General features: G+C 42.9%; 1 protein-coding gene across 1 annotated transcript in view; it reads left to right on the forward strand.

Annotated features, from left to right (window-relative positions):
* UST (uronyl 2-sulfotransferase) overlaps positions 1–25,507 on the forward strand; it is a 615,337-nt gene that overhangs the window by 364,238 nt on the left and 225,592 nt on the right. The window contains exons 3-4 of the mRNA XM_029594058.1: positions 2,060–2,215; positions 22,871–22,950. Coding sequence (XP_029449918.1) covers positions 2,060–2,215; positions 22,871–22,950 — 236 coding nt within the window. The remainder of the gene's footprint in view (positions 1–2,059; positions 2,216–22,870; positions 22,951–25,507) is intronic.

Here is a 25,507-nt window from a genome sequence, read left to right on the forward strand (position 1 = left end):
GCTGTTTTCACCACATCCTCTGGCAAAATATTCCAAGTTTAATTGTGTGCTGAGTGAAAAAATACTTTCTCTGATTTGTTTTAAAAGTGCTACCTATTAGCTTTATGAAATGTCCCCTAGTCCTAGTCTTGCTGGTTCAAGACCGGCTCAAAATCTTTTCCCTGACAAGCAGAGGAGTTTGTTCCATGAACAGGATAGAAGGTAAAAGGGTCTTGTATTAGAAGAGGTAATAACAAGGCAGCACGATGGAGGCAGGAGAAAGGCTTGAAAAAAGGAAGAGGACATTATTTAAAATGATTAAAAATCATTATTTGAAAACAATAAAAGATGAACTATGGCAGGGGTGGCCAACTCCAGTCCTTAAGAGCTATAAACAAGCCTAGCTTTCAGGATACCCATAATGAATATGCATGAGATAGATTTGCATTGAATGGAAGCTTTGTATGCAAATCTATCTTATGCATATTCATTGTGGATATCCTGAAAACCAGGCCTGTTTGTAGCTCTTGAGAAACAGAGTTGACCCCCTTAACCTGGACTATGGGCAACAATGCAATCAGAGGCATCGTGTAACTTCACAGTATGCAACCTTTAATCTTATATTCTTTGATATCACAAACAGACTCTGTCCTTTTAGCAGCCTTATTGTCTACATTCATCCAAATTTAATTGCTTACGTTGTATTTTCAAAGCAGATCAATTCTAATGGTGTCCTGTTTGGAACTTGCAGATTTATTCCTCATCTGAAAATCCCACTTCTTTGCATATATGCATAGTTTTAAATAAATATAATCCTACTTCAGTTAATTGTGTATTTAGCGGGTCAGTTAACATCTCTACAAGTTACTCACGAATGTTTACTGTTTCTCAAAGTGAAAGCATGGGCCTACTTTCACTTTGAAAATTAGTCCAGGAAAACCATATCTGCTAAACTGCAAGGGATGTAAGTGCAATCCTATCCCCCAACTCCAGCCCTGGGAATGCCTCTTCGCAAAGCAGGTAAAATTGCAAGTGCACGTATATTTACCCACATACAGGGAGAGCAGTTTTCTCACTTCTTCCCAGGGATGTGTTTTGGGCAGGGTTTGTAATAAAAAAAAAAAAAAAAAAAGTGCATGCTATTTCTCCGTCAAATTTAGCCTGCATAAAGTGCAGGTATAAAGTCCACAGGCCAGTTGCCCCCCTGGATGATTTTTGAAGGGAAAGCCCACACAAACTCTTCCCTGTGAAAATTTCTATAGTCCAGGGTTGAAAGTACTCATGGACTTTGTGAATGGAGTAGTTGGGAGTTGAGGGCCTGCATGCATCTGGAATGTGTTAGCAGCGAGTGAGTGCATTGGTGGTTGGGGATGGCTGTGCCTTGGGAGTTGAGAGAATGCATCAGGAAGGGTCAGGATAAATGAGTGCATGAGGGTGATTTAGGGATAGTTTACTGGGCATCAGAGGGCTGGTGAATATCCATGGGTTGGGGTGGGGGGTGTGTGGGAGATGCATTCTGGTGTCTAAACTTTGGAGCTCACCCATAGATCTGGGATATATATTCATTGCCTGTAAAATATAAATCTGCCTCAAGAATAAGAATGCTTCTTTCAGATAATATTTTTACCCTGGGGAGGGAAATTTTCAAAGCCATTTATGTGGATAAATAAATATCACTTTTCTAAGGTAAACTGGCTATCTGAAAACTGCCTTCCCTCAATCCTGCTAAAAGCACATACGTTAATCCACAATGTGCCTACTTATATCCACATTTGGAGGAAAGGGATGTGTGTTATCAGTGGGATGAAAAAAAATATGTGTAGATTATGTTTTCAAATCCACTAGGATTATTTTGCATAAAATTCTATGCGCACAATAAAGCACATGTAAGAGTCCATGAGTGCTTTGCACCCGTGGGAAAATTACATCTTTACTTCACCCTTTGAAATTCAGAGCAAAATCCATGAGTGAAAAGTAATCGCAGACTTTGCATCGTCGTGAGCAGTTTCGAAATTGCCTCTTACACAAGAGAACTGGAATACAGTGTGCTTATAGTTCTTATCTTTCAATCTTTGTCCAGATACTCCCTTTTCCTAGCCAAGTAGTATACAACAGAGTTGGAAAGTGTGGAAGTCGAACCGTCTTCTTGCTGCTGAGAATCTTGTCAGAAAGACATGGGTTCAACCTAGTTACATCCGACATTCACAACAAGACCAGACTGAACAAAACCGAACAGGTAAGCTTGAGTTCCTGTGCTGAACGTTTCTGTATTGAAGGACCGTATAATGCTAGCTGGTTGGGTTTTAAAACAATGCTTGCGAAATTCATATCTTAAGTAAGGGGAGATGGTGGCAGACATGTTCTGCGTTGTTGTTCACATTTATCTAGCGGGAAATTTTCTAAACATCCCACCCAGAGGCAAAGTCCCTGCATACTTTCCTCTTTGAAAACTCCACAGGTATATCCGGCTAGCAGACTCTCCACCTGCTTATTTTTTTGTGACAGCTAAATTTGGCTGGGACAAAACCACGTGTACATGTGAAATCACAGTGCACACATACTATTTCCAGTCCTGCTCAAAATATGCCCCCAGGGACGCTGCCTCTTAACATGGTTAAAAGTACATGCACCATGAAACCCCCAGGCATGTGTACTTTCAGCTGGGTTAAGGGCGGGCAATTTTCAGACAGTCCTTTTCCCCAGGTAAAGTTCTATTTACTCAAGTAAATTGCTTCTAAAAATTGTCTTCTTACATTTCTTCTAAATATTTGTGCTATCATTTTCATTTACTTAATGTGCAATTTACAATAAGGAACATTTCCCATGTTCAACATATTTTAAAGGCAGGAAAGAAGCTGCACTTAAAAGAACAAAAGACAGAGGGATCCAAGATATCTTGTGACCGCCAGTTGCTCTGGCTCAGTACTGTTGGTACAGACAGCAAAATTATAAATATATATATATATAAAACATTTACCTCATGATGAAATGAAAGACAAGACTTGGGTCTTTCCCTCTGAGCCTGCTTCTCTTTTCGCTGTTGGACCCAAGGACCAGTTTGCACCCTCTAGCAGCGGGCTACCTCAGGCTTCTCCAATGAAAATTCCCTACCAGTATGATAGGTCTAGTGATCTTCTGGTCCTGTTCAAGCCTCACTGGCTGCTTCCACATCATTGTCTATATGCAGCTTCTTGGCTTCTGCCTCTCTCTGCCTGCCTCCTTATCAGCTGTCTGCACTTCTCTATTCCTTACTCATTTTTCTCATTACTTCCACCTGGCTCCCCAGGCCAGACTCCCTTCAAACTATCTTTCAGCATGCTTTTGCTCAAGAGTGACACCATCTATTTTCTGGTTTCCAGTAGCTCCTCTACAGCAGAGACTCTCAACCTTTTTTTTATATCAGGGCACGCTTTCAACATTGCTTGATCCTCGTGGTACAAGAAACCAAATTTTACAGTGTCATATATTCATTGCCTGGTCATGTGACTGTGAAAATGCCTCGAAATGTACTTTTCACTAAATTGAACAATTGAAAAAGCCTATAATATAATTTTGACAAGGTTAGAAATATATAGAATGGGGATCATAGCAATGGCAATGTAGGACACTTACAATATTTTTGTAATTTCAGCTTAATTCCCCAAGCGTTTCCCATTTTATAAATTAAAAAAAAATGTTCTTCCACATTTCCCTGCAGGCCTCTTCTCTCCATTGCTATTTAAATTTCCTAACAGCGATCTTTAGAAAATCCAAGCCAGTGCACCCAGTCTTTTTGATCCAAACATAGTGAGTGAGGTGAATTCATTTTTAATTTTACATTTTTTTTTAATATGAAAAGTATGAGTGTTTGTTTATGAAAGATGTGTGAATGGCAGTAGCCAGGGTAGAGACCTTAATCATTGGAACTACTGCTCACAAGTTTTAAACTTCTGCTAATTCAGCCCTTTTGGTTGTTTACTCACTGATTGGTAAATGAATGAAAAAGAGATCTGCCTTTTCTCACATGGACAAATATAATTTTAACTAATTTAGGGGGTTATTTTCTAAAGCTTTATTGCGTGCGTTAGGGCCTTTTTGCATGCGATATAATGCAAATTAGGAGGAGGGGAGGAGATGGGGTAGGGAGGGGCGGAGTCGGCTGTGGCTTTGCTGCCGGCGATAACGTTACTAACATTATCGTCGGCAGTAGCGCACCAAATAGAACCACCTTTCACGGTGGCGCTATTTGGTGCGAAAGCCGGCAGCCGGTGTACCGCCGTGGTGCGAAGGCTGTCGGCTTTTGCAGCCCTGCCCCCCCCCCCCCTTCGCCCCCTCGCCACCCGTTTTCGCAGGATTCATCATTCTGCAAAGAATGATGAATCCAGGCCTTAGAATGTAATGCTTATAAAATCATTTACTGGTTATAAACTGGTTTGCCAATATTTCAAAAACACAAAAAACCCCAATCTCCAACAATAGCTCACAAATGAAATCTTAACTACATTATTTATTTATTAATTCATCTATTTGTCACTAATCCAGAATTAGAATCTGGTTCATTTAATGAATTAATCCATACTGACATTTTAACATAAGTAGATTCTAGATTCTAATTCTGGATTATTGACAAATAGATGAATAAATAAATAAGATTTATTTTGTGAGCTATTGTTGGAGACTGTCTTTTTTGTCTTTTTGGATTTGTATGGATACAGTCTTGAGCGGTGCATTGTTTTTTTGTTGTGTTTTACCAATATTTCAAACAAATGCTGAAATGTAAAGTGCAGCTGCACCAGTAGTCCCCCTCCCTCTCCAGCCCCATCACCATCTCCCTTTCTCTAGCTCCATCACTTTCTCCCAGCCACATCCCTATCCCCATCTTTCCTTCTCTAGCCCCAAACCCATCCTTTCTCCCCAGCCCCATCACCATCTCCTTTTCCTCTCTCCCCCCGGCACATTACCATGACCCCCTTCTCATTCCTTCCCCAGTCCCAGCTCCCTCCAGCCCTATCACCATGTCCCTAGCACCATCTCCCCTTCCTCTCCCCTCAGCAACATCAATTCTCCAACCCAGTATCTACCAGCAATTTGCCCCCCACCCCAATTGGTGGCACAGCAGCACTCCTGGGCCTCCCTCCTTCCTTGTCAGTGGGCAGTTCTGGGCCCTATCTCTGCAGCAGCAGTTCAGCAACACTCGGGGCCTTTCTCTCTCTGCAGCGGCAGCACTGCATCCCTCAGGGCTTTCCTATTTCTGTGGTAGCGGGTAATTCCAGGACTCCTTCCTCTCTCCATGCCAACAGCATCCAGGCCTTCCTCTCTCCGCAGTGGTAGGCAGTTAGAATGTGAAAATCCATCATGACTAACAGCTTTCTATCATTTAAAAATATGCATCATTCCATTACCTTTCACAGGAACACCATCTTCTCTCAGTGTCTCAATGAGGTGGCTAAACCGCCAAAACAATACCTTGCGAAACATTGCAGTGTTGGGGCTTTGTTTCTCCATGGATTTCCGCTGCAGTTGCTGATGGTGGCAAGTTGTTACGACTTTCAGATGAGTGTGATTTGAGTGAATAAAAGACACAATGCACAATCGAATCTTTATAGGTAGAAATCCATTGTGTGTTGGGGAAGACTATAGTGATAGGAGTATACTACCGACCACCTGGTCAAGATGGTGAGATGGACAGTGAAATGCCAAGAAAAATTAGGGAAGCTAACCAAATTGGTAGTGCGGTAATAATGGGAGATTTCAATTACCCCAATATTGACTGGGTAAATGTATCATCGGGACATGCTAGAGAGATAAAGTTCCTGGATGGAATAAATGACAGTTTTATGGAGCAATTGGTTCAGGAACCGACAAGAAAGGGAGCAATTTAAGATCTACCTCTCAGTGGAGCACAGGATTTGGTGAGTGAGGTAACGGTGGTGGGGCTGCTTGTCAATAGTGATCATAATATGATCAAATTTGAATTAATGACTGGAAGGGGGACAGTAAGCAAATCCACGGCTCTCGTGCTAAACTTTCAAAAGGGAAACTGTGATAAAATGAGAAAAATAGTTAGAAAAAAACTGAAAGGAGCAGCTACAAAGGTAAAACGTGTGCAAGAGGCGTGGTCATTTTTAAAAAATACCATCCTAGAAACATGGTCCAGATGTATTCCACACATTAAGAAAGGTGGAAAGAAGGCAAAACGATTACCGGCATGGTTAAAAGAGGTGAAAGAAGCTATTTTAGCCAAAAGATCTTCATTAAAAAATTGGAAGACATATCCAACAGAAGAAAATCGGATAATGCATAAGCATTGACAAGTTAAATGTAAGACATTGATAAAACAGGCTAAGAAAGAATTTGAAAAGAAGTTGGCCGTAGAGGCAAAAACTCACAGTAAAATATTTTTAAAATATATTCGAAGCAGAAAGCCTGTGAGCGAGTCAGTTGGACCGTTAGATGATCGAGGGGTTAAAGGGGCACTTTGGGGCGGATTTTCAGAGCCCTGCTCGCGTAAATCCGCCCAAAACCGGGCGGATTTACGCGAGCAGGGCCCTGCGCGCCGGGAAGCCTATTTTACATAGGCCTCCCGGCGCGCGCAGAGCCCCGGGACTCGCGTACGTCCCGGGGTTCTCGGAGGGGGGCGTGTCGGGGGCGGGGCCGGAGCGCGCGGCGTTGCGGGGGCGTGTCGACAGCGTTTTGGGGCGGGTACGGGGCGTGGCTACGGCCCGGGGGCGTGGCCGCGCCCTCCGTACCCGCCCCCAGGTCGCGGCCCGGCGCGCAGCAGGCCCGCTGGCGCGCGGGGATTTACGTCTCCCTCCGGGAGGCGTAAATCCCCCGACAAAGGTAAGGGGGGGGGTGTAGACAGGGCCGGGTGGGTGGGTTAGGTAGGGGAAGGGAGGGTAAGGTGAGGGGAGGGCAAAGGAAAGTTCCCTCCGAGGCCGCTCCGATTTCGGAGCGGCCTCGGAGGGAACGGGGGGAGGCAGCGCGGCTCGGCGCGCGCAGGCTATACAAAATCGATAGCCTTGCGCGCGCCGATCCAGGATTTTAGTGGATACGCGCGGCTCCGCACGTATCTACTAAAATCCAGCGTACTTTTGCTTGAGTCTGATGCGCAAGCAAAAGTAGGCTGATCGCGCTTCTTTTAAAATCTACCCCTTAGAGAAGATAAGGCCATCGCGGAAAGATTAAATGATTTCTTTCCTTCAGTGTTTACTGAAGAGGATGTTGGGGAGGTACCCATACCAGAGAAGGTTTTCATGGGTAATGATTCAGATGGACTGAACCAAATCACAATGAACCTAGAAGATGTGGTAGGCCTGATTGACAAACTGAAGAGTAGCAAATCACCTGGACCAGATGGTTTACACCCCAGGGTTCTGAAGGAACTAAAAAATGAAATTTCAGACCTATTAGTAAAAATTTGTAACCTATCATTAAAATCATCCATTGTATCTGAAGACTGGAGGGTGGCTAATGTAATCCCAATATTTAAAAAGGGCTCTAGCGGCGATCTGGGAAACTACTGACCAGTTAGCCTGATTTCAGTGCCAGGAAAAATAGTGGAAAGTGTTCTAAACATCAAAATCACAGAACATATAGAAAGACATGGTTTAATGGAACAAAGTCAGCATGGCTTTATCCAAGGCAAATCTTGCCTCACAAATTTGCTTCACTTTTTTTAAGGAGTTAATAAACATGTAGATAAATGTGAACCGGTAGTGTATTTGGATTTTCAGAATGCATTTGACAAAGTTCCTCATGAGAGGCTTCTAGGAAAAGTAAAAAGTCATGGGATAGGTGGCAATGTCCTTTTGTGGATTACAAACTTTTTAAAAGACAGGAAACAGAGTAGGATTAAATGGAAAATTTTCTCAGTGGAAGGGAGTGGGCAGTGGAGTGCCTCAGGGATCTGTATTGGGACCCATACTTTTCAATATATTTATAAATGATCTGGAAAGAAATATGAGTGAGGTAATCAAATTTGCAGATGATACAAAATTGTTCAGAGTAGTTAAATCACAAGCAGATTGTGATAAATTGCAGGAAGACCTTGTGAGACTGGAAAATTGGGCATTGAAATTGCAGATGAAATTTAATGTGGATAAGTGCAAAGTGATGCATATAGGGAAAAATAACCCATGCTACCACACAAGAAAGAGATCTAGGCATCATCGTGGATAACGCATTTAAATCATCGGTTCAGTGTGCTGCAGCAGTCAAAAAAGCAAACAGAATGTTGGGAATTATTAGAAAGGGAATGGTGAATAAAATGGAAAATGTCATAATGCCTCTGTATCGCTCCATGGTGACACCACACCTTGAATACTGTGTACAATTCTGGTCACTGCATCTCAGAAAAGATGTAGTTGCGATGGAGAAGGTACAGAGAAGAGCGACCAAAATGATAAAGGGAATGGAACAGCTCCCCTATGAGGTTAGGACTTTTCAGCTTGGAGAAGAGAAGGATGAGGGGGGATATGATAGAGGTGTTTAAAATCATGAGAGGTCTAGAACGGGTAGATGTGAATCGGTTATTTACTCTTTCAGATAATAGAAAGACTAGGGGGCATTCCATGAAGTTAGCATGTGGCACATTTAAAACTAATCGGAGAAAGTTCTTTTTTACTCAACGCACAATTAAACTCTGGAATTTGCTGCCAGAGGATGTGGTTAGAGCAGTTAGTGTAGCTGTTTTTAAAAAAGGATTGGATAAGTTCTTGGAGGAGAAGACCATTTCCTGCTATTAATTAAGCAACAGTAACATGGGATAGACTTAGTTTTTGGGTACTTGCCAGGTTCCTATGGCCTGGATTGGCCACTGTTGGAAACAGGATGCTGGGCTTGATGGACCCTTGGTCTGACCCAGTATGGCATGTTCTTATGTTCTTACAATGAGTCATTAGTAAGATTGGGTAAATTGTGATATAGGAGCTGAAGTATTGAATCCAGAAGTAAAAAATAAGATGAAGTGTGGTGAGCAATGGTCCAATTTATTAACCACAATATCTCAGAGGTTCTTATTTTTTCTATATAGGTTATTTTATAAAATTGACTAGTCATTTTATTGTAATATCATTTAAATTGTTCCTGCAAGCACCATTACAATAACTTCTATAACATGGATAACTACTTGAGTTATTGTTCCCAATCTAGCCTTCTGAATTCCCAACAAACTTACAGCATCATTCACTAAGCTGTGATATTTATCCCAGAGGGAAAAATACTGAGGGATTCACCAAGCTACAGTAAATGAACCTGTGGCTGCATGGTAAATTCAACAGTATTTTCCCATGAGGACCCTGACCACACGTGATGGCAGCCCTGGGGACTGTGGCGCCGCAATTGCTTATAGGGGCTGCTCAATCCCGGATGACGCTGCTGCATATCCATGTTTGGAACTGAGGCATGGATATGTGTATCCGGCTAATTTATGTTTTCACCTTTGGCAGCCCATCTAATCTCTATTAGCATTTCACAATCTGTTTTCCTATTCTGGTTGGGTGGATGGTATTTAACTCCCACTACTATACTCCTTCCCCATCACACATTTAGTTTCCATGCATAGAGATTCCAGAGAATAGTTTGATTTGTACCTATTTGATTCTATGGATTCCTTAACATATAATACCACCCCACCACTAGTTTGATCTGCTTTGTCATTTCAATATATTTTGTACCTGGAATCACAATGTCCCATCGGTTGTCCTTTTTCACCAAGTATCTGCAATGCCTATTATATCTATTTTTTCATCTAATACTATACACTCTAACTCACCCATCTTATTTTTCAGACTTCTAGCATTTGCGTACAGACACCTAAATGTATCTTTTTTTTTTTTTTTTATAACCTGTTTACTATCAGTTGATTCAGATGGTTCAGTATCAGCCTTTTCCACATCTGCACTGCCATGCCACTCTGATTTCTACTTTCTGATGGTATCCTTTGTGTGTACCCTCTTCTAAACCTGAGCAACTGTTGGCTTTCCTCTAAGAACAAGTTTAAAAGCTAATTTGGAGGATACTGATAGGAGGCAGAGTGACCACTGATGTGTGGGCTAGTGGTTTTGGCCTCTTGACCTTTGTCTGAGCTGACATCACTGTGAGAGCATGCTCAATATGCTTCCACTCCCCAGTTCCAAGGATTGGTGACACTGGGAGAGTGACGATACATTTCAGACAAAGAGATAATGAGGGTCAGGCATGTTATAATGGAGTTGACAAAGTATTGCACAGTTCTGAGTTTGAGCTGATCTAAAAAGGTATGTTGCATGCATGCAGCTTTTCTAAGGTACAGCACACCACTGAGTAACATGTTTTGTTTTGTTTTTTAACATAGAATGTAAATCTATTTTATTCGTCACTGTCAGTAAATAACTTTCTGCTGGGGCACTTTCCAAGCTCCGAATTTTGGTGAATTAATCCCATACATTATGAAGTGTTTAAGAATTCTGCTTTATCAAAAAAAAACCCAACCTATCCTTAAATTATTGCACACAGTTTCTGTTAGTAAAAGCGTCTGGATGATGTGGCTGATATTTTGTGAATACTTGCAAAGAGCTAAACATTATCACTGCATCAGTTTTTCTTGTGCATCAGTTGCTGAATATCAGGACATTCCTCTTACACTGCAAGAAATGATTCTTATCTGACTTTATTCCCCGGAGATTTACTCCTGTGCATACATTTTTACACACCTCTTACTTTTATAAAATAAGAGGCCCTGATGAATTTCTGTCATAACTGTATTTGCAAACTTGTTGGTGAAGTGAAACTTAAACCGTTGCACAAGCTCACAGGCCATAAGTTCAATTTCTTTGAAAGATAATCTTCAGAACAGAATTGGACCATTGTTTTGAGCACACGGTTACTCAATTAAAAGCAAATTGCATTCAGATGGCTGAGTTTACATGCAGCTACTTAGTTATAACCCTCGTGGATGTAATGTCCTTCACTGAACCTGGAAGACAGAGAAGTTTCTGTGCGGACCTTCATGGTGATTCTATTATCCTGTCTGGCGTCATTTGTTGGACGTGAACACATTTTTCTAGTGGAGTCTACCAAACAATCCATAACCTATTTTCTTGCATTTGCTAAACTGAACCATTTTATTTCTGTCAGAATAAAATCACTGGACCCTTCATTTGGCTTTTTATTATATAATACTGCGAATTGCTTTGAGCTACAATTTGATCAACAAGTACAAATACACAAATAAGTAAATGTTAATGGTTTTGATGCGACCTATTAGAAAATTGTTAGAGGGCAGACAGAGAGCCAATAACAGGAATACATGGTACTTTTACAGAGAAGGCATTTATGGCGATAATGTTACAAGCTCAAAAAAACAAACTTTCAATATTTAGCCCCCCAAGCAAAAAATGGGGCAAGAATAGAGATATTCTGGGCATGGGACTAAACTTCATCCAGCGGGCGCACAGGGGCAGATTGCAGGAAAATATCAGCTCCGAGGGAATTTTTTTCAGAACCAGTCCACGCAATACCTGTCTGATTCTCTCGTGGGCTTTCCCTGCAACACGTGCTTTGATAGCTCCCAGAAGCACGCCAAGCTGATCCTTGACAGGCGCATCACGAGAGCTGAAGCCTGGAAGAATTGAACCAAAAATTTGCCAACATAAATTTCACATTTTCCCTTAATAACTAAGTAATAGAACGCACCATAGACCAGGGGCAAGTACAGTAAACACAGAGCTGCAGTCCCCCTTCCAGCCATGCTTTCGGCCCTCAACAAGTTTAGTTACATCTCTCTTTATCTATCTTGCTCTGGTGTTGAAGTTCTCTTGCCAACCAATCAGTTGTTGAACCAGTTGCCAAGTAATGAGACAGCCACACTGTCAGCCGGTGTCAGGCATACACAGGGGCAGCTCAAGGCAATCTGCTTCCCCTGAGGCAAGGGATGAGACATGGCACAGGTCAAATCACCAAGTGGGCCAAGAGATGGGATGGGGGAGGGGTCCCCCTGTAGTTTTGCTGGTGGGGGGAAGAGAGAAATCCCCCTTGGAGTTTTACTGAGCAACAGTCCCTTGAAATCTATGCCTTTTGGTAATTAAATACTGCGGGAGGGGGGAGGCAGGGGGTCAGGGTTCCCAGAGATGTGGTAGATAAAGCGTCATTGCTAATATCTATAGGAAGCTGGCAACTCTGCCATGCTCCCAGAAACCCTCTTTTCCCTTGGTAAGTGGGAGATGAGTGAATGGTGAGGGACTGTGTGTTTGCATTCTGAGTTAGTGCAAGTTTATTAGGAGCTCTAGGTGCAGCTTACAACATTGTGCCCCCCTCCCCACAGATTTTACCTAAAAAGCACAGTCTTCTGAGGTAAAAATATCACCTAAAACAAATGTATATTATATTTACATGCACTGCTGTGGTGCCAACCAGAAAATCTTGCAAGAAAAAGACACCTGGAACCCATATGGTATTAGAGAGGGAGCACTGGATGGCCGGCGCCATCTTTAAAAATGGCGCGGGCCATCCAGTGCTCCTACCATGTGACAGGGCCAGCCAATGGCACGGATACCCTGTCACATGGTAAGTGCAAAGGGCCTTCGGCACCATTTTGATTAGTGGCAGCCGACGGCCCGGGAGCGGGAGATCGCTCCCGGGACCCCCACTGAACCACCAGGTACCTGTAAAATGTTTTTGGGGGGGTCGGGAGGGTGGGGGAAGCAAAGGGATTAGTTTTAAAGGGTCTGGATTTTCCTATCGTTTCGGGGGAGCCCCCGATTTCTGACGATTTTGAAAATATCGACGATATTTTTAATCGTCCGAAGCCCGATTCACATCCCTAAAGAATAGTACTGAAGGCAGCACCCCTAGAAAGCACAGAAAATTCCCCACTTTTCAAAGCTTTTACTTACCCATAGGTCCTGCTAGCAGCTCCTAATGCTGGTTGCCGATTATGATATGATGACATGGTCCTATCAAACATGTGGATAACCAGATTAGAATTTGTAGAGCTGTTTTTAATTCTAAAATCTCCACACTTCATATTTGCTATATAAGGTTAAATGGTCAGGCATAAAGTGAAGGCAGAAGGGAACTATAGTACCTACTGCTGGCATACAAAAATTTCTCTGTGCATTTTATGTCTTCAAAAATATCTTTCTTCCCAAACAGAGCATTTTCTCTCTAAGATCACCTGATGAAGATGTAAAAAAAAACTAAAAAAAAGATTACATTTAAAAAAAAAAACTTTTTCTCTGCTGACCCAGCATATTGGAAAGATCTTCTGCTTCTCCTGTGAAGGTGCTAATCAGCTGTAGCTAACTAACAACCAAATATGCCTAATTCAGTCCCAGGTTGTATTGGTTCTGGGCCAATATCTCAAGATAGTTGGGTTTTCCCACCTAGCATAAAAGGGATATGCAGGAGATGATATGAGTGGGCAAGATATTTGGCATGAATTAAAAAAAAAATAGTGCTACCCGAGACCCTCCATCAATGCCCTCCACTCTGCCTCTGGACCAACCAACCAAGGGTTATTCACCCATACTTTCTTTTTATTTATCTCTGGAATCCCTCAAACTCAAATATGTATGGGGCTGAAAAATCTCCAGAAAATGAGTTGCTGCCTCTGCATAACTCCCATTCTAGCCTGTGGAAGATTATGTTAAAAACAGAGATTCACTAAAGCGCAGTAACCCACAATAATGTTAATGCAGATTAGCATGCACATTAATTGCTATGGGCCCCATTATTTCCATTGGAACTGAATCACTATCAGGCCGATACAGAAAAACGCGCGGGAGAGCCAGCGAGTGCCCGCTCTCCAGACGCGTGCACAGGCCACTCTTCTGGGCGCGCGATTCAGAAAGCCCAGGTATGTAAATTAGGGCTCGCAGTAAAAGGAGGCGCTAGGGACACTACCGAGACCCAACGCCTCCTTTTTGACAGAAGCTATGGCTGTCAGTGGGTTTGACAGCCGATGCTCAATTTTACCAGCATCAGTTCTCGAACCCGCTGACAGCCACGGGTTTGGAAAATGGACGCCGGCTAAATTGAGCGTCCGTCTTCCAACCCGCGGACCATGGGCAGATCTTTAATTTTTTTTTTTTTTTAATTTTTGATTTTTTTTTTTTTATTTTGGGGCCTCCGACTTAATATCGCTATGATATTAAGTTGGAGGGTGTACAGAAAAGCAGTTCTTTCAGCTTTTCTGTACACTTTCCCAGTGGCGGCTGAAATTAATGCCAGCCTTTGGCAGGCGTTAATTTCTGAAAGTAAAATGTGCGGTTTGGGTCTGCCGGAGCGCACTTTACTGTATCGGCCTGTAAATAAAGTACATGTTACTCATGTTACCAGTATCTAAATTTGAAATAAACCAAATCATCACAAAACCGAAGCCTGTAACCTACCCACTAGACCCTATCCCGGCAAGTACCCTAAAAACAGTAAACAGTGTATTACACTCCGATATTCAAAACCATAATAAACCATTCGCTACCTGAGGGATTAGTCCCTGATAAGGCAAAACAAGCAGTGATTAAACCAATCCTAAAAAATAAAAATGGCAGAATCGATGACTGGGACAATTACTGACCAGTATCCAACCTGCCATTCATTGCTAAAGTCCTAGAAAAAGCAGTGTTATCACAATTAGAGAACCACCTAGAAGACAACAATATACTATACTATACCCAAACCAATTCAGATTCAGAAAAAAATCACTCAACAGAAACCCTTCTCATTTCCTTAGCTGGCCCTGTACTATAAGGGTTTGATCTAACAGCAGCATTTGATACAGTTGGCCATTCCCTGCTATGCCGCCAGCTAAGAGAAATTGGAATAGATGGAAATGTCAACAAATGGTTCTCTTCCTTCCTAAAAGATAGGACATTCAAGTCAAACTGGGTAATCATATTTCTGACACCTTCCCAATCGATACAGGTGTCCCCCAAGGTTCAGCACTCTCGGCCACACTTTTCAACATCTACTTGCTCTCTGTATGTGCATGACTAGCAAATCTAGGACTCAACTTCTTCCTATATTCAGATGACATACAATTCATCCCTTTCGACAAAACATTTGAAAAAACTGCATCTCTGTCAACATACATGAAGGCCATACAACAAAAACTTTCTCAATTAAAACTAACTCAAAACCCAAAAAAACCCAAAATTGTGTGGTTAAAGAGAGAACACGATAATCAAATCGCCAACTTTGGACCTAGGAATTATTAACATTACTCCTTCAGATCAAGTACGAGACCTAGGAATTCAGAACGATGAGAATGTCACCATGAAAAGCATATAAGCAAACTAATCAAAACAGGATATGCCAAGCTGAGAGTATTACATCGGTTGAAACCACTGCTAACAATACAGGACTTCCGCACTGTCTTACAAACACTAAAATTCTCAAACTTGGACTACTGCAACTCCCTATTACTATGCCTACTCTCAGGACTTCTAACTGCAGTTACTTCAAAATGCATCTGTTAGGCTCATGCTAGGGACAAGGAAATTGGAATGCATCACACTCTAAATGATAGCACTATGCTGGCTTCCTGTACAGTTCAGAATCCATTATAAAGTATTAACCCTAATTTACAACATCATCAACAATATTAATCCATGTTTATTAGGAGTGACACTTCAACTTTACACACCACAGAGAGCCCTAAGATCACAAAACAAAGGACTTCTAATAGTGCCTTCTAATCGGAAAACACACTTAACGCAAATAAGAGACCGAATGTTTTCCATAGCAGGCCCCAAGTTGTGGAACTCTCTTCCAGGGTCATTATGTCAGATAACGGAAAGAAAGAGTTTCAAGCGTGGCTCTTTAGAAAAGTGTACAATTTAATGTAAAATACCAATATGCTGATAATTTCAATGTCAGTACCAGAAATAATGTTAGTGGAGAGTGCAAATAATAATTAACAATATAAAATGTATTGTTAGTAGAACTAGAACCTGTATTTACCATAAAGTTGACCAAAAATGGACAAATATGAACTAGATTAACTTCTTACGATCATGATTTCCTAGAATATGTATGAATATGAACTAGAACAAGTATATATTATGGTGTTAACCTTGGATGTGAATGTTAACACACAATAGGGTAGATTTTAAAAAACTGCGCAATCGCGTACTTTTGTTCGCGCACCAGGCGCAAACAAAAGTACGCTGGATTTTATAAGATACGCGCGTAGCCGCGCGAATCTTATAAAATCTGGGATCGGCGCGCGCAATGGGGTGCACATTTGTGCAACTGGTGCGCGCCGAGCCCAGCGTGCGCTGCCTGTTCCCTCCCCCCACCTTCCCCTCCCTTCCCCTATCTACCCCACCCCCCCCCCCGGCCCTATCTAAACCTCCCCTTACCTTTATTCCACGATTTATGCCTGCGAAAAGCAGACGTAAATCTGCGCGCGCCGGCCGGCTGCCCTGCTCCGTGTTCCGGGGGCTGGTCCAGAGGCCACGGCCGGAACGCCCCCGGGCCAAAACCACGCGCACGTCGCCACTCCCAAAACGCCGCGTCGCCACCCCCAAAACGCCGTGTCACGCCCCCAAAACGCCGCGTCATTCTGCCACGCCCCCGACACACCCCCTCCCGCCTCATTTAAATAACCCCGGGACTTACACGCGTCCCGGGGCTCTGTGCGCGCCGGCGGCCTATGCAAAATAGGCGCACCGGCACGCGAGGGCCCTGCGCGTACATCCGCAGGGCATTTAAAATCCGCCCTAATATGTAATTATTGACCAAGAATATGAATGATGATGTAAACCATTGTGATCTTCATTTGGAATGACGGTATATAAAATGCCTACATAAATAAATAAATGTTAACATTAGGGCTTTTGTAAATGGCTTAATAATGACATAATATATGTCAGCAGGTAAGACCATGTTGCCCACCCAATATGAACTAGAAGTTAGCAAGTAGCACATTTAAGACTAATCGGAGAAAATTCTTTTTCACTCAACGCACAATAAAGCTCTGGAATTTGTTGCCAGAGGATGTGGTTAGTGCAGTTAGTGTAGCTGGGTTCAAAAAAGGTTTGGATAAGTTCTTGGAGAAGTCCATTAACTGCTATTAATCAAATTTACTTAGGGAATAGACACTGCTATTAATTGCATCAGTAGCATGAGATCTTCTTAGTGTTTGGGTAATTGCCAGGTTCTTGTGGCCTGGTTTTGGCCTCTGTTGGAAACAGGATGCTGGGCTTGATGGACCCTTTGTCTGACCCAGCATGGCAAGTTCTTATGTTTTTATATGACCACTTATCCCCAGCTACAGTATATTGTCTACCCTACCTTCCCAGTTTTCAACCACATAAGTATGATTGTCTGAATTTTTTATGCTTTGGACATCATCCTTCCTTACCCTTACCCTTACACCTACCCCTGCCTCACCCCTTGTCCTAAGCTTATTTCCCAGCTATCAAGTATACAAGCTTGACTGCATGCAGGTTGCTACCTATCCTTGCCCTTGTCTGGGAAGTGTAGCCAAGTCACCCTGCTTCCCATGGTGGGAAATCTGTCATCTCTTCCTCACTATAGATGGAAACATTGTAGATTCTGGCAGATAAAGACTTAGGCCTACTCAATCTGTCCAGTTGTCCCTGCCTGCTGTGCTTTAGCTGAGGATATCTTTCAGCTGTTAGCTGTACATGCTGCCTTCACCATTCTAGCTGTGACCCTTTCCTACTCATACTCTCTCTTTTGCCAAACTTGCTGCATTAAGGATATCTTCTAGCTATCAACCATGCAAGCTTGACCAATGACAGGATATTGCTCATGCTCATTGTTTTTTCCTGGGAAATATGGCCAAATCAAACTACAGTCCATGGTAGAAAAACTGCCACCTCTCCTCAGTTATATCTGAAGCTTAGAAATGACTGCTTTCTTACAAGTGCTCTCTGACCTACTGGAAGAACACCCATAATACCTTCCCTTCAGTTCTAGAATATTCTCTATTCCAGAGAATGTAATTATTCTTAATTCAAATTATTCTACATTAGGGAAAAGGGGTCCTTACATGCACAAAACTCTGTTGTTTTAGAAAAGACATAATATGATATACTTATGATATGCAAATACACCTTGCATTCATACACATTAAAGAGTTGAGAAAGCAATAAATTAATTATATGGGTGTGTACTAATCATTACATGAAGTTAGCATGTGCAAATTTAAAACTAATTGGAGAAAGTTCTTTTTCACTCAACGCACAATTAAACTCTGGAATTTGTTGCCAGAGGATGTGGTTAATGCAGTTAGTGTAGCTCTGTTTAAACAAGGATTGGATAAGTTCTTAGAGGAGAAGTCCATTACCTGCTATTAATTAAGTTGACTTAGAAAATAGCCACTGCTATTACTAGCAATAGTAACATGGAATAGACTTAGTTTTTGGGTACTTGCCAGGTTCTTATGGCCTGGATTGGCCACTGTTGGAAACAGGATGCTGGGCTTGATGGACCCTTGGTCTGACCCAGTATGGCATGTTCTTATGTTCTTATTACAGGCTCTGCATCTGTGATAGGTACTAGACTACCTGGTATTTCTGAACTCAGTCCCTGTAAACAATATATAGTTTGCATTATGTTGCTGTAGTACAGTCCATTACCACATAACTAAAGAACAGTCTCTTTGCTTAAGACGTCACAGTTAGCAACAAAGATACAGAATATTGATAGGTTCGTCCCCAATATAATCTGAGATTTTGTAAAATAACTATGAGGCTGATATTTAGCCAGGTGGACAGTGGGTAAAATAGCTGGATAAACTTATTGGGCTAACTTATACCAGAATACATTTATTTATTATGATTTATATTCTGCTTTTTCAGGTACTTCATAATAGTTTACATTCAGATACTTTAGGTATTTCCCTATCCCCAGAGAGATTTGCTAAGCTGCGATAGTTTGTCACAGAAGGAGCCAAATATTGTGGGGGGCATCCCTAAGAAACTATTATAGCTGTACCACGGTGTGATTTTTTTTTTATCATGGCAAAATTGAATGACAAAAAAACCATGCCATGGTACGGGGCCTTCCCACGCAATGGCAGCCCACCTAAGCTGCTGCAACCATCACTTAAATGGTTGGAGGCCCTAAAATTGTCTCCCCACACAATTATTCAAAAACCACATGGGGGTCAATGGCAACCCCCCTGCCCACTCCTCCCTACTGCCTTCTGAGGTAGCCCTGGCCCCCAAGAAACAAAAACAAAATGTGGGGAACCATTTGGCGATGGCCTAGTCCTGACCTCCACCCCTCCCCCTTATTCAACAAAAGTGTCCCTTTGACTTTTGGCCCTCAGCCCCAAAATATCCCCATGCCTTCCCCACTCCCCCTCCAAATGATGTAATATCCCTGAGATCTAGTGGTCCCCCCTATCCCCCAACCCAAAAAAATGATTCTGGTGGTCGGGGGGGGGGGGGGGACGACAGGAGGAAATTATGAACACCTTCCTGAAGCATGCTAAAATAAAGGGGCCGACTTTTTTCTGAGTCAGCCACTTTATTTTATTACCATAGGATTGCCTATACATAAACTGCTTTGCATGTATTGGGCAATTTTATGCATGCCAAGCAGCTTATTTCCTTAGGGGGAGGAAATCTTCAAATCTATTGTGCAATATCGCGTGACAGTGCCGCAAAATGTAATGCAGCTTGCATTATATGCTGCTTAACCCGCGATAATTTAACTTAGTAATTCTCGCTTTAAATTTGTACCTGAGGTAATGGAGATTGAAGTGACTTGGCCCAAGGTCACTAGTAGCGGTAGCAGGATTTGAAGCCTGCTCTAACCACTTGGCTACTCCTCCACTCCACCTGGCTAATGGGATGTTTAGGACTGTTTCCATCTTAAAGTTATTCAGCTAAACTTAGGTTCAGATTTATTAAGGCTTTTCTCCCATTCTGTGTCTGTGGGAAAAATGCTTAGTAAATGAGGCCTTTATCTAGATAACTCCACCCCAGACTGTCCCCAGAATGCTTCCAGGCTATCCAGTTAAGTTTTATTTGGCCAACTACTTAGCCAGATGGCCCGAAGGCATTCAGCATATGGGAGATTTGAAATCCAAATGTTTGTCCGGCTAAGTCCCGAACTTAGCTAGACAAACACATTGAATATTGACCCCTAAGAGACTTGTCATTTTTTTCTTTTTAATCTGGGATCATGATCAAGAGCCCCTTGCCCAACAGGTAATGTTTTTGCTTTTTTTTTCTAGTTTTGGTATGACTGTAACTGTGCAAATGGATTTGTGATAGCTACTGTGAAAGTGAACTCTTCAGTCAACTTTGTAGTATCTTTTGCTGTTGGGTGGCTAAATGGATTATGTATCAATCTCAATGAAAGATTTACAGTTCTGGAAAGCAATAAAGAACATTAATATGAACAAGAAATGTATTATTGCTTTTAGAAATTGTAATAATTGCTTACTGATTTATTTTTTTTAATGTATTGCTGACTATTGAGTTCACATGCTATATATGTGTCTGAACTGTCTATTATAAATTTTTTTTATTGACTGGTTAAATTACTGAAATATCTTTGGCCAGCACACTAATCAGTGACAGTGGACAGGAGTATCTAAAAGATGTATTGTGGTCAAAGTAGTCCTACTACCTAATTTGCATCCTTTGGCAGTACTTGTACAGCTGGTAGACATCAAATGAGTATGTAACTTCTAGGCGACTTTTTGCCTTGGTTTCACCAGCTGATCAAAATGGGAATCTGCAGGGGGGGAAAGATCTTGGGGGAAGCCAGATTTCAAGTTATGATTTCAGACGGGGAAGGGTGGTGGTGGTGATGGGATGGGGGGGGGGGGGTCGGGGTCAGCCTCCTCAACACTGTACATAGATTTAGAAGGGGATGGGGGGGGGGGGTGTCTATTGCCCTTTTTTTCTTTTTATAGTGCCACTTCCCTGGATATCTTTTGAAGATAATCTGGTTAAGCAGCAAGTTATCTGGCCACACAGGGCTAGATAACTTTAGATCTGCTCCCCCCCCCCCCCACACCCCCCCCCACACCCCCCAACAGCCTCTGTGGAATCTGGAGATAAGAAACTCCTGTCAGTGGCTTAGGTTCTGCCCTGATGCACTGTTTATGAGTCTGTAGCACTGATAACAACGTAAAAGATAATTAACTTGCTGCAAGGAAGAAAGCTGACAGAATTCAGATGGCCTGCATCAGTTGAATTCTGTCTGAGAATTCATAGCGCCTTAGTGGAACTGGAGCCTGCACTTCGCTCCTGGATTTGACTGTATGTCTGAAGCACCAGCCTTTTTAAAACTGTCTAGATAAAACGTACCTGCAGAGATTTGCTCCTGCTTTTCCTGCAGGTACTTTTCCCTGAAAGCACAGAGGAGAGGCCTGGCTGTAGAGACCTAGCCACTGGAGTGAATCTGCTGCCGGAGCCTGTGGAATGCCGCTTCTTTGCTAAACCCACACTTTAGTCCCTTATTTTACTATTCTATCTGCATTTTGAATAGATAGCAAAAACTATGATCTCTGGTCTCCTCCTCTTCTCCCTCCGCTCCCCAACTTAAACTTAACCCTCCTGCCCCCACCAAAACCCTGTGCAGCCCTGGGATCACGGTGCACCTTGTACCGCAATCCGGGCAGCTTCAAGCGTCACTCTGGGAAAGGTGGGACAAGAGGTATGAGGACTATTTTTTCTGCCACACTGGGGGGGGGGGGGGGATGGTAATCCACTGCATTCTAAATTAACAATACTGGTCATATTCAAACATGGTTACTTAAGTTTCAAAGTTATCCAAGTAGATCTACCCAGATGACTCTATTTGAGGATATTCAGTGGGACGTTAATCCCACTAAATATCACTAAAAACGTCTCTGGCTAATTATAGCAAGATAAGCGATCTGTTTTTTAATGCTTTTTTTTAATATTGACCTCTTAGGGGCGGATTTTCAGAGCCCTGCTCGCGTAAATCCGCCCAAAACCGGGCGGATTTACGCGAGCAGGGCCCTGCGCGCCGGGAAGCCTATTTTACATAGGCCTCCCGGCGCGCGCAGAGCCCCGGGACTCGCGTAAGTCCCGGGGTTCTCGGAGGGGGGCGGGCCCGGTCGTCGCGGCGTTCCGGGGGCGTGTCGGCAGCGGTTTGGGGGCGGGTACGGGGGCGTGGCTACGGCCCGGGGGCGTGGCCGCGCCCTCCGTACCCGCCCCCGGGTCGCGGCCCGGCGCGCAGCAGGCCCGCTGGCGCGCGGGGATTTACGTCTCCCTCCGGGAGGCGTAAATCCCCCGACAAAGGTAAGGGGGGGGTGTAGACAGGGCCGGGCGGGTGGGTTAGGTAGGGGAAGGGAGGGTAAGGTGAGGGGAGGGCAAAGGAAAGTTCCCTCCGAGGCCGCTCCGATTTCGGAGCGGCCTTGGAGGGAACGGGGGGAGGCAGCGCGGCTCGGCGCGCGCAGGCTATACAAAATCTATAGCCTTGCGCGCGCCGATCCAGGATTTTAGTGGATACGCGCGGCTCCGCGCGTATCTACTAAAATCCAGCGTACTTTTGCTTGAGTCTGATGCGCAAGCAAAAGTAGGCTGATCGCGCTTCTTTTAAAATCTACCCCTTAGTGTTTTGTTAATGTGTGCAGTGTGATTTGTTATATCATAACCAACATGGACCAGTCACATCCATTGTGACTATGAAGTAATTTGTGACTCTGGTCAAAATAGCTTCTTCCACAGCGCTTTAGGGAATTGCTGTAGAGTTGCTGAAAGACATTTAATTATAATCTATACGTCTTTAAAATTTTACATATTACCACACATCACTTCTCCCGTTCTGTTAACTTCGCATTACACAGAGGATATGGCTTTTTTGAGGCATTATTTATATCTTTTGGAAGACCAAATGGATTTAAATTGAAAAATTGTGCTTCTTTTTATGGAACTCTAATCAACTTTTTTTTCATTTTAATTTTTTTTTTTAGGTGGAATTGATTAGAAATATAAGTACTGCTGAGCAGCCATATTTATTCACGCGACATGTTCATTTTCTTAATTTCACAAGGTAAGTTACTTCTGGTTTCTTATGGTAGCACACTTTCTGTATAAAGGATCTTTGGGTTTTTATCACTTTCAAAGTAATGACATTGCTCCAAGAAAAAGATTTTCTGCAGAATTGCCAATTGACAGGAAGGCTAAGAATTCTGCACTGTTTCATTCATGCATGCTTTGCTTTAAATAGCCTGCATGCTCTTCTTTGGCTTTGACCATGGAAGCTATTACAATTGGTGACACTGTTTGAAACATTTATTTATTTATTTATTTATTTATGTATGTATGTATGTATGTATGAGCTTTTCTTTACCGACATTCGTAAAACACATCATGCCAGTTTACAATGAACTGAAAAGGAGAAAAGTTACAATAAAACATTTGCATTATGAGACAGGTTATTTGGAGTTATTTAAGGTTCAGTATAAAGCATTCATTTCTCACTTTCTTGTGAACCATTGTGGTCTTAACTCTAACCAAACTGCTATTTCTTCAGACATCACTTTGTACTGGAGCTCATTTTTTATTGCATGCACATCAGGAAGGAGAACATAGCATGTTAAAGCTGCTCTCGGCAAGGGGCCGCCAGCTCCAACCTCGGGTTCCCTCCAGTGCCTCCGGTCCTGCATCGCTACCCAGTGTTGCCAGCCAAGATGTCCCTGCTCATTGGGCCTCTCCGCATGGCCCGTGGAGAGACGCCGCCATCAGCGTCGCGCCCCCTCCTAGGAGCGCGCGCGCATCTCTTGTTCTTTTAAAGGGCCTGCGGTGGGAACCTGGCCACAGACCAGGATGCTGACGTCAGACTTTTCAGCGTATAAAGGCTCAGGCCTCACTCAGTAGCTTTGCATTTGCAACAGGTCTCCTCATATTCTAGAGTACTCATTGCTGATTCCCGAATTGTGTCTTCATGGTGTTCCTGTTTCCTGTGGTTCCCGGTTCCTGTTCTTCTTGTTCCTGTTCGTCTATGTGTTGGACTGATTATTGGATTTGACCACTGCTACACCTGACTACTGTTCAGCTTCTCTCCACCCCGGATCTCTGCTACGCCTGACCATGTCTGCCTTCTCTGTGCCCTGACCCTTGCTTCAAATGACTACGCTACAGACTCTCCTGTGTCCAGAGTCTACATCGCTTGTCACAACTTCTACTTGCTGCCAGCTCTGATCCTAGCCAGTCAGTGATGCCTCTCCTTGCCTACTCTCTGGATGTGGACTTACAAGGCTTAGGCCTTCCTTTGCTTGAGTGCCTCCAGCTACCTATTGTTCCTTTGGCTCCCAAGTTCCTGTACCGAATCATGTCCAGGATAGGACTATGTCATCTACCGGCTGCTGTCTCTGGGCTGAACTGCCTTCCATCCTTAGTTAACTCTTAGGTCCGCCTAAGTCCTGCCAGCCCTGGCACCCAAAGGCTGAACCCTAGGGGAACGAGGGCTGGTATAGGTGAAGCTTCAGCGGTCTCTAGCTTCAGTCCACTCCTCCTGCTGACTGTGGGGACCCTTAGGTCCCTGCCTATGGGTTGCATCAACCTCACCTCAGCCCAAGGGTCCACCTCTGGCGCAACACCTGCATTATAAATGAACATGCCACTGTCTCATCCACTATATTATATGCCATGTTGGGCTGATTGGGACTGGTGATACTGTGGAGGAGGTTTCAGCTGTTGTGCAACAGTGGCACTTATAGGTAGGTTTCAGGGTACAGGGAGATGCAGTCTGTGGACTGTCACTGCAGTGGCTGGATTATAGAGGGAAAAAGACTTAACTGTGAATGAAAGTGCATGGCACTATAGCTCAGTAGTTTCTAGGTCAAACTGAGCTAGAAGCCCAATGGCAGTAGAGAAAGATTGATGTTTATGGTTGGAAAACTAATTGATAATATTGCTACCACGATGAGTTTATTTTTGTTAGCAAAATAATTATTGACCATTCTTATTGAAACAGAAGTTATGTTTTTCTCTGCTGCTACCCTTATATTCTGCTTAATCTCTACTCTGTTTGAGTAGCAAGTTTCTCCTTTCTTGCAAACCTCAGTATTTCTAAAAAAAAAAAAAAGTTATCATTGTTACTAGGAGTCACCTATCCTTTTAAGTCTCATTTCTTTCCTCTCTGTGACCTTACCATGAGAATATCCATGGTGTTTTGTTATTGGTATGGTGTATATTGGAAACTGGAAAGTATCTAATTTTGTGCTGTATTGGATTGAAATGGGTTTTACGACAGCAAATATCTTGGAATATATCCTGCACGGAATAAGAAGAACAACAAATGTTGCCCCAGGTCTGAGATCCTTAAATTTTAACTAGAAGTCTAATTAAACCTTTATGAATATATGTAATACCTATAGTCTAATTTTGAAGACCAGTCAACTGTCTGAAAGACAGCTGGGACACTGAGCCAGTCAAATCTCCTAGCTCTACTTATTTTGGAGTTTATAGTCCTGCATGTGTCAGTTCAAACTATAGCACTACAAATCCCAGAATGCACAGAGGCAGAATCTCTAACTGAGCTGGCAGATCTATCCACGAAGATGACATTTCATTAAAGGACTGTAGAATATCAGCAGACATTTTAG

The sequence above is a fragment of the Rhinatrema bivittatum genome, chromosome 3, assembly GCF_901001135.1.
Source record: "Rhinatrema bivittatum chromosome 3, aRhiBiv1.1, whole genome shotgun sequence".
Taxonomy (NCBI): domain Eukaryota; kingdom Metazoa; phylum Chordata; class Amphibia; order Gymnophiona; family Rhinatrematidae; genus Rhinatrema; species Rhinatrema bivittatum.